Here is a 13,812-nt window from a genome sequence, read left to right on the forward strand (position 1 = left end):
AAATTGGATCATTGTCGATCATTAAGCAGACCCTTATAAGTTAGCCTTTCTTCTCCCTATGGCAGTTACCCTTTACTTTTGTGCATCTCCTATAACTGGGATCACGGTACATGTATACCAAGATTGTGTGATCACTCCTGAATATTTCATAGGCCACGATACCCTTTTACACCGTGTATTGTATCTATTGCTGTTGTATCTCTGTGCTCAGTTTTCTGATGCTTGAGACTTATTCCAACAGGGAGGGGATAAACTGCAGGATGCCTTCTACATTTTCCAGGAGATGTCTGACAAATATTCTTCCACTGTCCTGCTCTTAAATGGGCAAGCTACTTGTTACATGGGACAGGGCAAGTGGGAGGACGCCGAAGGAGTCCTACAGGAGGCTTTAGACAAGGTAGAGGTCAACTTTAATTGTTTTTTTGTTTTGTTTTTTTGCCATTGTTTACTAATGAGATAAAGCTCCTAATTGTGTCCCAAAGACATCAACAAGGTATTTAGCCATTTTCCAGACCAGTTAAGCTTTAAAGGCCCCGTCTCACATAGCGATTTACCAACGATCACGACCAGCGATACGACCTGGCCGTGATCGTTGGTAAGTCGCTGTGTGGTCGCTGGGGAGCTGTCACACAGACAGCTCTCCAGCGACCAACGATCAGGGGAAGGACTTCAGCATCGTTGAAACTGTCTTCAACGATGCCGAAGTCCCCCTGCAGCACCCGGGTAACCAGGGTAAACATCGGGTTACTAAGCGCAGGGCCGCGCTTAGTAACCCGATGTTTACCCTGGTTACCAAAAAAAACAAACACTACATACTCGCCTTTCGGTGTCCCTTGCCGTCTGCTTCCTGCTCTGACTGAGCCGCCGTACACTGAGAGCAGAGCACAGCAGTGACGTCACCGCTGCGCTCTCACTGTACGGCGGCTCAGTCAGAGCAGGAAGCAGACGGCAAGGGACACCGAAAGGCGAGTATGTACTGTTTGTTTTTTTTGGTAACCAGGGTAAACATCGGGTTACTAAGCGCGGCCCTGCGCTTAGTAACCCGATGTTTACCCTGGTTACCAGTGAAGACATCGCTGGATCGGTGTCACACACACCGATTCAGCGATGTCAGCGGGGCCTCAACGACCAAAAAAAGGTCCAGGCCATTCCGACACGACCAGCGATCTCGCAGCAGGGGCCTGATCGCTGGTACGTGTCACACATAGCGAGATCGCTACTGAGGTCGCTGTTGCGTCACAAAACTAGTGACTCAGCAGCGATCTCGCTAGCGATCTCGCTATGTGAGACGGGGCCTTTAGGCCCCGTCTCACTAAGCGATTTACCAACGATCACGACCAGCGATATGACCTGGCCGTGATCGTTGGTAAGTCGCTGTGTGGTCGCTGGGGAGCTGTCACACAGACCGCTCTCTCCAGCGACCAACGATCAGGGGAACGACTTCGGCATCGTTGAAACTGTCTTCAACGATGCCGAAGTACCCCTGCAGCACCCGGGTAACCAGGGTAAACATCGGGTTACTAAGCGCAGGGCCGCGCTTAGTAACCCGATGTTTACCCTGGTTACCAAAAAAAACAAACACTACATACTCGCCTTTCGGTGTCCAGGTCCCTTGCCGTCTGCTTCCTGCTCTGACTGAGCCGCCGTACACTGAGAGCAGAGCGCAGCGGTGACGTCACTGCTGTGCTCTCACTTCTCACTGTACGGCCGGGAGTCAGTGAGAGCAGGAAGCAGACGGCAAGGGACCTGACGGACATCAGAAGGCGAGTATGTACTGTTTGTTTTTTTTTACATTTACGCTGGTAACCAGGGTAAACATCGGGTTACTAAGCGCGGCCCTGCGCTTAGTAACCCGATGTTTACCCTGGTTACCAGTGAAGACATCGCTGGATCGGTGTCACACACACCGATTCAGCGATGTCAGCGGGGCCTCAACGACCAAAAAAAGGTCCAGGCCATTCCGACACGACCAGCGATCTCGCAGCAGGGGCCTGATCGCTGGTACGTGTCACACATAGCGAGATCGCTATGGAGGTCGCTGTTGCGTCACAAAACTTGTGACTCAGCAGCGATCTCGCTAGCGATCTCGCTAGCGATCTCGCTATGTGAGACGGGGCCTTTACTTTACATGTATCATACTGCTTAAAGGAAAAGTGTCATCAGAGAATAACATTAGTAAAATCAGGTTTTTGTATTGCATCTATTTTAAAAGAAAAAAAAATTTCAATGCATTTTTTTTCATATCATCATGTTTTGTATTTGAAAAACAAAATCTTGCAATTTTCAGACTGTCCACTGGGGCTCTGCCGTTACATTACATTCTGTGGCAACGTCACCACATGCGTCCAAAACTCCTTTTTGCAGGATATTTCGGACGTATGCCTTGCTGAGGACATAGAACGCAATGTGAAAACACCCTTAGGGTATGTGTCCACGTTCAGGATTGCATCAGGCTTTGGTCAGTATTTTACATCAGTATTTGTAAGCCAAAACCAGGAGTGGAACAATTAGAGGAAAAGTATAATAGAAACATATGCACCACTTTTGCATTTATGTTTCTATTATACTTTTCCTCTAATTGTTCCACTCCTGATTTTGGCTTACAAATACTGATGTAAAATACTGACCAAATCCTGATGCAATCCTGAACGTGGAAACATACCCTTAAGGCCCCGTCTCACTTAGCGACGCTAAAGCGATCCCGACAACGATACGACCTGTCAGGGATCATTGCTGCGTCGCTATGTGGTCGCTGGTGAGATGTCAAACAGTGAGATCTTCCCAACGATCGCTGCTGCGATCTCACTGTTTGACATCTCACCAGCGACCTGTACAACGATGTCACATGGGAGCTATTATGACGATTCAGTGTCTGAGTCGTCAACGAGGTCGTTGGTAAGGTGTCAAACACAGCGATGTGTGCTACCCAGCGGAACCTCAACGAACAAAAAAAGGTCCAGGCCATTCCGACACGACCAGCGATCTCACAGCAGGGGCCTGGTCGCTGGTACGTGTCACACATAGCGAGATCGCTACTGAGGTTGCTGTTGCGTCACAAAACTTGTGACTCAGCAGCGATCTCGCTAGCGATCTCGCTTAGTGAGACGGGGGCTTTAAACAACTCCAATAGGTGAGCAATTCCTTTATCTCTCACCTAGGCCAATTTCTCCACCAGATAAGACCCTATTGTGCTTGATGTGTCCCCTCTTTCTCATATTGTGATTCTCCAGAGGCCAGTGGCTCAATACACGATGCAAAGAGGAGGGTCAACAAAAGGTACTATGCCTCATCCCATTGTACACAGGGAATGGTAAGGATAGAGCATGTGGTCCACTGACCTCTTAAATGGGGCACTCAAAGGGGATTTTTTTCCCTTTTTAAGGATTATTATTCTATATGAATGAGAAATTTGGGATACGGTGACTGTAGAACGTTGTATGTGAACATCTTAGAATCGGGATGTTTGAGAGCGTTTTATAATAGAGGTAAGGGAAGATCTCATCAGTTGTAATAGGCGTATTAAGGGAAGAGATTTGCTTCTTTATTTTACTTAGGCAGGTGAAAGATTCAAGAGAGGTCTTTAAAGTGTCAGTTAGTAAAAGTTGCGTAAACTTACCTACCTGTGTATAGGGTCAAAGGTTAGTCCTCATATTTATCTTTGATAGAAAGTACAAGAATATATTCCTTTTCACCTTGAAGTAGCTTTACTAAAAGCAAATAGCTTTATTACTCTAGTGAAAGAGAATAATTTAGCAGCATCATGGAGGGCAAGATTCTTTAATTAAAGAGGTTGTCCACTAATTTATCATTGATGATCTATCTATAGGATATGTCATCAATGTCTGATTGGTCAGGCTCCGACAAACGGCACCCCTGCCGATCTGCTGTTCTCTGTGTCTGCGGCAACCGCCGGCTGGAGATGGCCAATTGTGGGGCTGCTCAGTCTTCTGATAGTGGCCGCAGCAGGGTACTGCACATCACCTCATTCAAATCAGTAGGAGGCGGATGTCCAGTAGCATCTATTGGTAAGCGATGCTCTCAATCTGCCAAGCGCCACCCACCAGTGGGTGAAAATTGGCTATATGTAGAGAGGGGGAAATGTTAAATCAGCGGAAATCCCACAAATGACTAATAAAGGGGCCCTAGTGCCCCTTCCTCGTAAACAGCACTTAAGTGTCTTATTATTCTGTTTCTACAACTCCCATGCAGTGTGCACTACAACTGCTGCCTGATACCTCACCGGACACCTTTGTGTAACCAACTCCCAACCAGGTACTAGTTATGAGAGTGGCACCATTTATCAAATGTGGGTGGGAATGAACTTACTGAAAATATCAAATTATTACTTATTATATAATGACTATATTAATAGAATAGTATTTTGTATATTTGATAAATGTCACATTACATTATCTCTGCTTGATTTGCAGGACAGCAGCCACCCAGAAACGCTGATTAATTTCATTGTATTAACTCAACACATTGGAAAACCTCCAGAAGTAAGAGTTTTTCTGTTTCTTCTGACATGCCCTTTATCATCTTAGGTCAGGCTTAGACTGCATACAAATTTCCCTAGGTACTCTATATAACATGTTTATGCTGCTGCTAGTTTAGGTCATTAAACCCCCAGTTGCATCCATAGTGTTGTTGAATTTTTGAACCTATATGGTGATTGTCTGAAATTGGTCTTTGAGTGTTTAATAAGCAGTACCTGTTTACCTTTGTTATCTCATTTTACTTTATTCAGAAAGGGATATTGCAAAAGGTTAAAATAAAAACTTTACCTGTATATTCCGAGAACTTTTTACCGTATTTTTTAATTCTCTAATTTGTCGCACTCCTTGGGTTATTTTCATGATGTACACTTTACTTTATCATCTCTCTCAAGGTCACAAATCGCTACCTGTCTCAGTTAAAGGATGGACATCGAAATCACCCGTTTATTAGGGAATTTCAAGCAAAGGTAATGGCCAAGTTTCAGCTTTATATAAAAAAGCTAAAGAGCAAAGCCTGCTGCTTCAGTATTCCATCAATTGCATATATTTGCTATATGTGCTCCGTACTGTTATAAAGTTGATGGGTTGTTTTTTTTTGCTATGAGATTGTTTTCCTGGTAATATTTCCATGCAACAGGGTTATTTTTTTTTCGACCTGTAATAATCATCTTTTGGTCAAACCCTCAAGTTGCCCATAGAAATTAGATTACATTAGTGGATAGAGCTGATCCACCAACAATCCAGTTTCTATGGTTGTTTAAAGACTTTTGTACAACACTTTGTTTTGGGGAACTAACAAGTGGGATAAATAGAAGTGTGTTCTTTTTCCTGTCTGGTTTCTGGGGATTTGTGGATCCAGACATATCTGCCATCACTTTCCTCTTACGTTCCGTCTATATAGCACTTCTCTGTTCATATATGCAACAGAGGTACTTCCCACATAAGCAGTTGTTTAACCGATTACATGCAGTTGTCAGTAGTGACTATAATTGCTACGGCTGTCCTCAAAGGGTGGAAGCTTCAGATGTGAACCACAAAGCTGTCATGTCACCTACAAATCATGTGGCTCTGATAGGTTAGCTATGTTTCTCAAAGGAAAACATTTGCTGAATCTTTAACAAGTTAACTTATGGGAATTGATTTGCTGGAATCCTTACACTGATTTTTTGTTTAACAGAGCTTTCATACTGTATTTTGGCACCCATTCATTTGTAGCGTCAGGATTTACGTCTAAACAAAAACCCCACCCCCCTCAAAACAGGATTTGTGCGTATGCGCCGACCAGGCTATACCCTATAGTGGTGCTAACAGAGTGACCGTGTGCCTTGCATCATTTTTGGGCATATACACCTACTGGAGGCGGACACCCAGGCACAGTCTACTAAGTCCGGGTGTCCGCCTCCAGTACGTGTATCCTCACTAAAATGATAAAACGACATAGCCACATGTTCAGGCATATGCCAAATCTCATTTTGCAGGCGGTTCGGATGTAATCCCCAACTGTCACGGGGGTACTGGGTAGACTATGGCTGGTTACCCGGGCCCCTGCGATATCCCTCAGACTAGGGGAAAACCCTGTCTGTCCCTCTCCCAGAATTTACACTAATGGTGTGCTTGTCTGGGCCACCAGGCCTGACCCTGACTCCTGTTTCAGCCCTATGCTGAAACCGCCACCCGGTGAATAGACCACACACCAACCTCAACAGAAAGTACAGACAGGGAAAACTAAAAACGCACCACGCTGCAGTCACACAGGAATACACTATAACATGCACAGGGCAAAATAAATACAAATATAGGAAGAAGAAATATGACAAAGGATAATACACCACCAGATACGATATTTCTACTCCAAGACCACCACTCCAGACCAGAATCACTCGGCACGAGGCACAAGCTATAATCGTCGACACCCAAAGTCCAGCAGAACTATTTAAAGGCAGTGGGCGTGACCCAGCCTCCAACCCGAGTACCAGCTAAATTAACCCCGGACAACCTAGATAAAATCTAGTCGGCGCCACTGAGCATATAGTGGACAAATGCGAAATTACCGCTGTCTGTCGGACGCCCTAGTGTGAATAGCATCCGACATGACAGTACCCCGCCTTCTACGAGGGACCCCAGGGCCCTCACGACTTATAGGACCACGCTTGTCCGGATGGCGGCAGTGAAACATACTGACCAGCCGGTCCGCATGAATGTCCGAGGCTGGTACCCAAGACCTCTCCTCCGGCCCATAACCACGCCAGTGTACCAGGTACTGTAATGTGCGGCGCACTACACGAGAGTCAACCACCTTGGAGACTTCAAATTCCAAATTGCCATCCACCAAAACTGGAGATGGCGTCGGTGTCGCGTCCACAGAACCCACCACCTTTTTTAATAACAATCTGTGGAACACGTTGTGTATCTTATAAACCGTAGGAAGCTCCAATCGGTAGGCTACCGGGTTAAAGGGAACCTGTCACCCCGTTTTTTGAAGATGAGCTAAAAATAGCGTTAAATAGGGGCAGAGCTGGGCGGTACATTAGTGTCTTTGTGTGCCTTTATTACCGGTTTCGGGTAATTCGGGATTCCGCGCATGCGCAGATGGAGATCGCGGCGGCCATTTTCCTGAAGCCCCGGGCAGCAGAGCGCTCCATCTGCGCACGCGCGGCCACAGGAAAGATGGCCGCGCCCACCGGTAAACGGCTGAATAGCGCAGATCGCGCTGTTTTTCATCTCCTGGGCAGTGGATATTCTCTTTGGACATGCGCACACCACTACGCCACCAACGGAATGATGAGCAGGATTCTGGGGGAGAAACAGCGCTGTCACCACGCCCATAGGACCAGACCAGTGTGAGTGACAGCAGAAAACGGCGACTTTACAAAGGTATTTCGGCAGCATAGGTGGGTAATAAAGGCACACAAAGACACTAATGTAACGCCCAGCTCTGCCCCTATTTAACGCTATTTTTAGCTCATCTTCAAAAAACGGGGTGACAGGTTCCCTTTAATGATGGCGGCAACCCTAAATGGACCAATAAACCTTGGACCTAATTTCAGGGATGGTATTTTGAGTTTTATGTTTTTTGTGGACAACCACACCCAGTCACCCACACTCAGGTCCGGACCTGGCACCCGTCTACTGTCAGCCACACGTTTGTACCTAGCACCCACACTAAGCAAGCGTTGTTTCACTCTCCTCTAGACAGATGACAGTTGTGCTCCTAACTGGTCCTCCTCCGGGACGCCAGCAGAGCCCCCCTGACGCAGAGTACAAAATCGAGGATGATGCCCGTAAACACAAAAGAACGGGGATTCCCCAGACGATTCCTGGCGGTGATTATTTATGGCAAACTCCGCCAAAGGAAGGAACGTCGACCACTCCTCCTGATTGTCAGACACAAAGCAGCGTAAATACTGCTCCAAATTCTGGTTCATATTCTCGGTCTGACCATTTGACTGAGGATGAAACGCCGAAGAATGCGATAACTTGATCCCCAGCCGTGAGCAAAATGCTTTCCAAAACTTTGCCACAAACTGAGTACCTCTATCAGACACGATGTCAGACGGAACCCCGTGAAGTCTGACCACCTTCTGCACAAATACCTGAGCCAGAGTCTTCGCGTTAGGCAACGAAGGCAAGGACACAAAGTGCGACATCTTTGAGAACCGATCAACAACCACCAAGATGACCGTGTTCCCAGCTGAGGAGGGCAGGTCTGTAATAAAATCCATGGAGATCTCCATCCATGGCCTACTTGGTACCCCTAGAGGATGTAATGTGCCAGCAGGACGGGAGCGAGGCATCTTAGCCCTAGCACACGTGGTACATGCTGATACGTACGAGACCACATCCTGTCGGATTTTGGGCCACCAAAACCGACGCGACACCAACTCCAAGGTACCCCTAACCCCTGGATGGCCAGCCAGAACAGTATCATGATGCTCACCCAACACCTTTAGGCGAAGATGGAGAGGTACAAACGATTTGTTAATGGGAAGCTCTGGTGGTACCTCCTCCTGAGCCTCGGCAATCTCAGCCTCAACCTCTGTCGTGAGAGCCGAGACCACTACACCCTTTTGGAGGATGGGTACCGGATCTTCCCGAGGTTCTCCCCCCGGTAAACACCTGGATAAAGCATCTGCCTTAGTGTTCTTAGACCCCGGTCGGTAAGTAACAAAAAAGTTGAATCGCGTGAAAAACAACGCCCAGCGAGCCTGCCTGGGGGACAGATGCTTGGCTGACTCTAAATAAAGCAGATTTTTATGGTCGGTGATAACTGTAACCTGGTGGACCGACCCCTCCAAGAAGTGTCGCCATTCCTCAAAAGCCAACTTGATAGCCAACAACTCCCTGTTGCCGATATCGTAGTTACGTTCGGCGGGCGACAGCTTCTTGGAAAAGTAGGCGCATAGACGCAACTCGCCCAAGGATGAGCCTTGTGACAGCACCGCCCCCACTCCAACCTCAGACGCATCGACTTCCACGGTAAATGGTTTTGATACGTCCGGTTGCACCAGAATGGGGGCCGAAGCAAAACTGTTCTTCAGAAATTCGAATGCGCGCACAGCAGCCTCAGACCAGGTGGAGAAATTGGTACCCTTTTTCGTCATGTCAGTAAGCGGTTTAGCAATGGTAGAAAAATCTTTGATAAACTTTCTATAATAGTTAGAAAACCCAAGGAACCGCTGAAGCGGTTTTAGGTTATCAGGCTGTTCCCAACGCAGCACCGCTTGCACCTTAGCGGCATCCATTTTAAACCCTGAAGCAGACACAATATAACCCAAGAAAGGCAACTCCTGAACCGAAAATACATATTTCTCAAGTTTTGCATAGAGCTTATTCTCTCTGAGTAGCTGTAACACCTGCCTCACATGCTCTAAATGAGTATCACGGTCACATCAATAAATGAGAATGTCATCTAGGTAGACAATAACGAATTTCCCCAGGACCTGCGAGAACACATCATTTATGAAATGTTGAAATACTGCAGGCGCGTTTGTCAACCCAAATGGCATCACCAAATTTTCAAAATGACCCTCAGGAGTATTAAAAGACGTCTTCCACTCATCACCTTGACGGACTCTTACGAGGTTGTACGCCCCCCTGAGGTCAAGCTTGGAGAAGCACTTAGCACCAGCCACCTGGTTGAACAAGTCAGGTATCAGTGGCATAGGGTATGGATCACGAACCGTAATCTGGTTTAACTCCCTGAAATCCAGACACGGGCGTAGTCCGCCATCTTTCTTCTTAACGAAGAAGAACCCCGCTGCCACAGGCGAGGACGAAGGCCTGATGTGCCCTTTGCTCAAACTCTCAGCAATGTATTCTTTTAAAGCTTGCCTCTCAGGACCAGAGATGTTAAACATTCTTGCTTTCGGCAATTTGGCCCCTGGTTTACAGTCATAGGGGCGATGTGGTGGCAATTCTGAGCAACCCTTCTCTGAGAACACATCCGCGAAATCCAGCAGTGTCTCGGGAATGCTAGGAGTCACAGCGGACACACATGTGGCCAGGCAATTCTCCTGGCAGAAATCGCTCCACTGGATTATGTCCTGAGTTTTCCAGTCAATCACCGGGTTGTGCATAGACAACCATGGAAAACCCAGAACCATTTGTGCAGGAAGATTACTGAGCACCCTACATGTAACCTGCTCAAAATGTAGGACACCAATGTGGAGTTTTACCTCAGCCACAAACTCAGTAATCTCCCCCTGTGGGAGAGGAGCAGAATTGATGGTGACCACCCGGATAGGATGAGGCAGTTTTTCGACCGTGAACCCGGCCGTGCGCGCAAACTCCTCATCAATGAGATTAGTGGCCGAACCACTATCCACAAAAACAGTGATTGGCAGCTCTCTGCCAGCGACCATAACTTTGGCAGGAAGCATACATTGAGAGACCACAATGGAAGATATGCATAAGCTCAGATTAGCCTCTTCCACACCCTCTGAGCTTAGTAGTTTTCCGCCTTTGCGCTTTTCTTAGATAACTGAGGACAAGCATTTACATAATGCCCATTTTTACCACCGCAAAAGCAGGCTCCCTGCTTCCTGAGCGAGGGGGCTCGATGATGTGACACCCCTGCGATTTGCATAGGCTCTGTGGGCTCACCTGCAGCAACCTCACGTGCACCTACGCCCTTCCCCATAGGCGGCGTCTCTTGCACCCCCTGACGCAAACGGCGATCAATGCGGACAACAAGACTCATAGCAGACTCTAGAGTAGCAGGAGTCTCATACATCAGAAGGGCTTGTTTAACCCTTCTCGAAACCCCATGAACAAACTGACTCCGCAGCGCTGGGTCATTCCACTGTGTGTCCACTTCCCAGCGGCGAAATTCAGAACTGTAATCCTCCGCCATTCGCTCCCCTTGGCGGAGAGCGCGAATTTTAGATTCTGCTAGAGCCATTCTGTCAGGATCATCATAAATGAGCCCAAGAGCAGAAAAAAAAACTCCACTGAGTTAAATGCAGCTGAATCAGATGGTAAAGAAAATGCCCAAGCTTGAGGGTCTCCGTTCAGTAAGGACAATACCAGGCCCACACGCTGAGCCTCATTACCTGAGGAAATCGGGTGCATACGAAAAAATAATTTGCAAGCTTCACGAAAAACAACAAATTTACTGCGTTCCCCAGCAAACCTCTCAGGTAAAGGAATCTTTGGCTCTGCAACTCTACCTGCAGTTTCAGCTTGCACATTAGATACTACTAGACCCTGTTGCTGAACCGCCCCCTTCAACTCGGTGACCTGTAAGGACAGCGCCTCCAACTGGCGGGTTATGGAAGTCATGGGATCCATGGAATACAAAATTTTGGGGCCGATTATAATGTCACGGGGGTACTGGGTAGACTAAGGCTGGTTAGCCGGGCCCCTGCGATATCCCTCAGACTAGGGAAAACTAAAACCGCACCACGCCGCAGTCACACAGGAATACACTTTAACGTGCACAGGGCAAAAGAAGTAATAAAAATATAGGAAGGAGAAATATGACAAAGGATAATACACCACCAGATACGATATTTCTACTTAAAGACCACCACTCCAGACTGGAATCATTCGGCACGAGGCACAAGCTATAATCGGTGACGCCCAAAGTCCAGCAGAACTATTTAAAGGCAGTGGGCGTGACCCAGCCTCCAACCCGAGTACCAGCTAAATTAACCCCGGACAACCTAGATAAAATCTAGTAGGCGCCACTGAGCGTATAGTGGACAAATGCAGAATTACCGCTGTCTGTCGGACGCCCTAGTGTGACTAGCGTCCGACGTGACACCGACAGGACCAACTAATGGAACTTGCAAAAATCCATGAGCTTTCTGCCAAAACTGCTCCATTTAGGTGTATGAAACGGAGTATACTGAGGAAGCCACCTACTTTAGCAGCAATATGCCAGTCCTAAAGCCATTTACTACCTTTTAATTCCAGTGATATTGTATATTCTAGTGCTATGCCTATATTTTTACCCATTCGGGGTACTTTTTTGTTGCTGTATTATTTGATATCCAGTTTATGGCTTATTTTTTTGTAAACCTTTTATTGTTTTCAATATTTATTAGTCCCACATGGGAACTTGAACATGCAATTATTTGATTGCATAGACAATACACTGCACTTATGTAGTGCAGGGCATTATCCAGCCTGTTTGCAAATTGTGGATGTGACTGGCTCCTTGTGCAGCTTTGTATGCTTGTCCGCATTGCTGAGGGTTGTTGGAGTGCTGCCTTTGTATTGCATGTATTAGTGCTGCAATTTTCTATTTATTTAATTTCCTTTTTCAACAAATGCTATCGGAGAACACCAGTCATGTGCACTGGCACGCTGGCTATAATGTGGTTGTGTGCGGTGTGTGCAGTCCGTGGGTTACCCAGCCCTTACACTGATGGGCAGCCGATTAAAGCCTCTGTCAGGATCCATTAGGCTTTGGTCTATGGCAGACTTGCAGGCTATTAGTAGGCATTTGGTTACCATAGCAACCCATTGGGACCCCAAACAGGGTCAGACTGGGGGAGCCCTGGGATCACAAGACTGCACTGTGTTTTCATTTTTGAGCAAGGCAAGAAAAACACATTGGGTAAAAATATCCACTGTATGGAGGTTATTTTTACTGTTTATATGGCATCTATTTTATATTTGTGCCTGACAAGTCTCCTTTAAAAATGTGTAATTCTCATTTTTATGCTACATTTTAAATGGTCACTGAAAATTCTGTAATTGGCCGTGTCATGTGCTGGAAGGAATTTTAGTGGTAGTTTATAATTTTTCTTGCATAATGTAGATTTTGGAAAAATGAATGTATGCCCTATTGGCGGCATTTGAGTCGTTACAATCTCTGCCATATGGGAAATAATGTCTCTCTTTGTAAGAGTTGCTCCTCCTAACACATTAACAATCCTCTTCTGTTTCTTCCAGGAGAATGAATTTGATCGCCTTGTGCTGCAGTATGCCCCCAGCGCATGACCTGGACCTGATTAATTTATATTTCGCTCTATGAACACAAGTTATAGCATTTCCAGTGAAAATACATATGTTTCATGTCGGGCAGAATGTCAAGATAATGCTAGTGCGGGGAAGGCATCTGTATTGGAATGTAATATACTTAATTTTTTTTTCTTTGTAAGTGAGTCTTGGATTGCCAGTTTTTCATCACTGGAATATTCATTAGAATAAGTTGACAACTCATCTTGTATAACATGGACATTTCCAATAAAAAGAAACTTTTTTCTTTTCTTTCTTTACACATGCCTCTATGTAGATATCCTTATAAAGATTGTATAATTATATCCTCAGAGCTTTTAACCCTTTTCCTGTCAAGGATGTATCTCATATGTCCATACTGACCAAATACTGAATGTGTGAATGTGGCCTAAAGCTGAAAATCCCTGCAGCTTTGATCCAGGCTCAGATACAATCTGTTAAAATCTCCCCCAGAAACATCAGCCCATGAGAGGTAGGACTGCTGTGGAGCTGTAATACTTGGAGAAAGAAGTGATACTATAATACACAAGAATAGAAAAGGTACTATAATATCTGGGGGTAGTAGCAGTATTGGACTATATGGGGATAGGAGCAGGCAGAGAGGGAGAAGATTGAAGGTAGGGCATAAGTTGGTAATGTAGCACGTAAAGGGGGTTGAGCAGGCAGAGAGGGAGCAGATCAGGTATTCTAATGGAGGATAATATAGAAGAACTTGACTTTATTAGCATTATTGATGTAATGGGCACAGTGTAAGTAATTTGCTCCGTGCTACCAAGAATGAGGAGAGGAAAGCACCCACCATGGCTTCACTGACATTGTTCCAGCACTGAAAACTGGCTACATAGAGCAG

General features: G+C 46.2%; 1 protein-coding gene across 1 annotated transcript in view; it reads left to right on the plus strand.

Annotated features, from left to right (window-relative positions):
• The window catches only part of COPE (coat protein complex I subunit epsilon), a 39,888-nt gene extending 26,666 nt beyond the window's left edge, over positions 1 to 13,222 (plus strand). Inside the window, exons 7-10 of the mRNA XM_077252709.1 lie at positions 242 to 397; positions 4,431 to 4,499; positions 4,889 to 4,963; positions 12,897 to 13,222. Coding sequence (XP_077108824.1) covers positions 242 to 397; positions 4,431 to 4,499; positions 4,889 to 4,963; positions 12,897 to 12,944 — 348 coding nt within the window. The 3' untranslated portion in view covers positions 12,945 to 13,222. The remainder of the gene's footprint in view (positions 1 to 241; positions 398 to 4,430; positions 4,500 to 4,888; positions 4,964 to 12,896) is intronic.
• The last annotated feature ends 590 nt before the right edge of the window (positions 13,223 to 13,812 follow it).

Source organism: Ranitomeya variabilis, chromosome 1 (assembly GCF_051348905.1).
Source record: "Ranitomeya variabilis isolate aRanVar5 chromosome 1, aRanVar5.hap1, whole genome shotgun sequence".
NCBI classification, from domain to species: Eukaryota; Metazoa; Chordata; class Amphibia; order Anura; family Dendrobatidae; genus Ranitomeya; species Ranitomeya variabilis.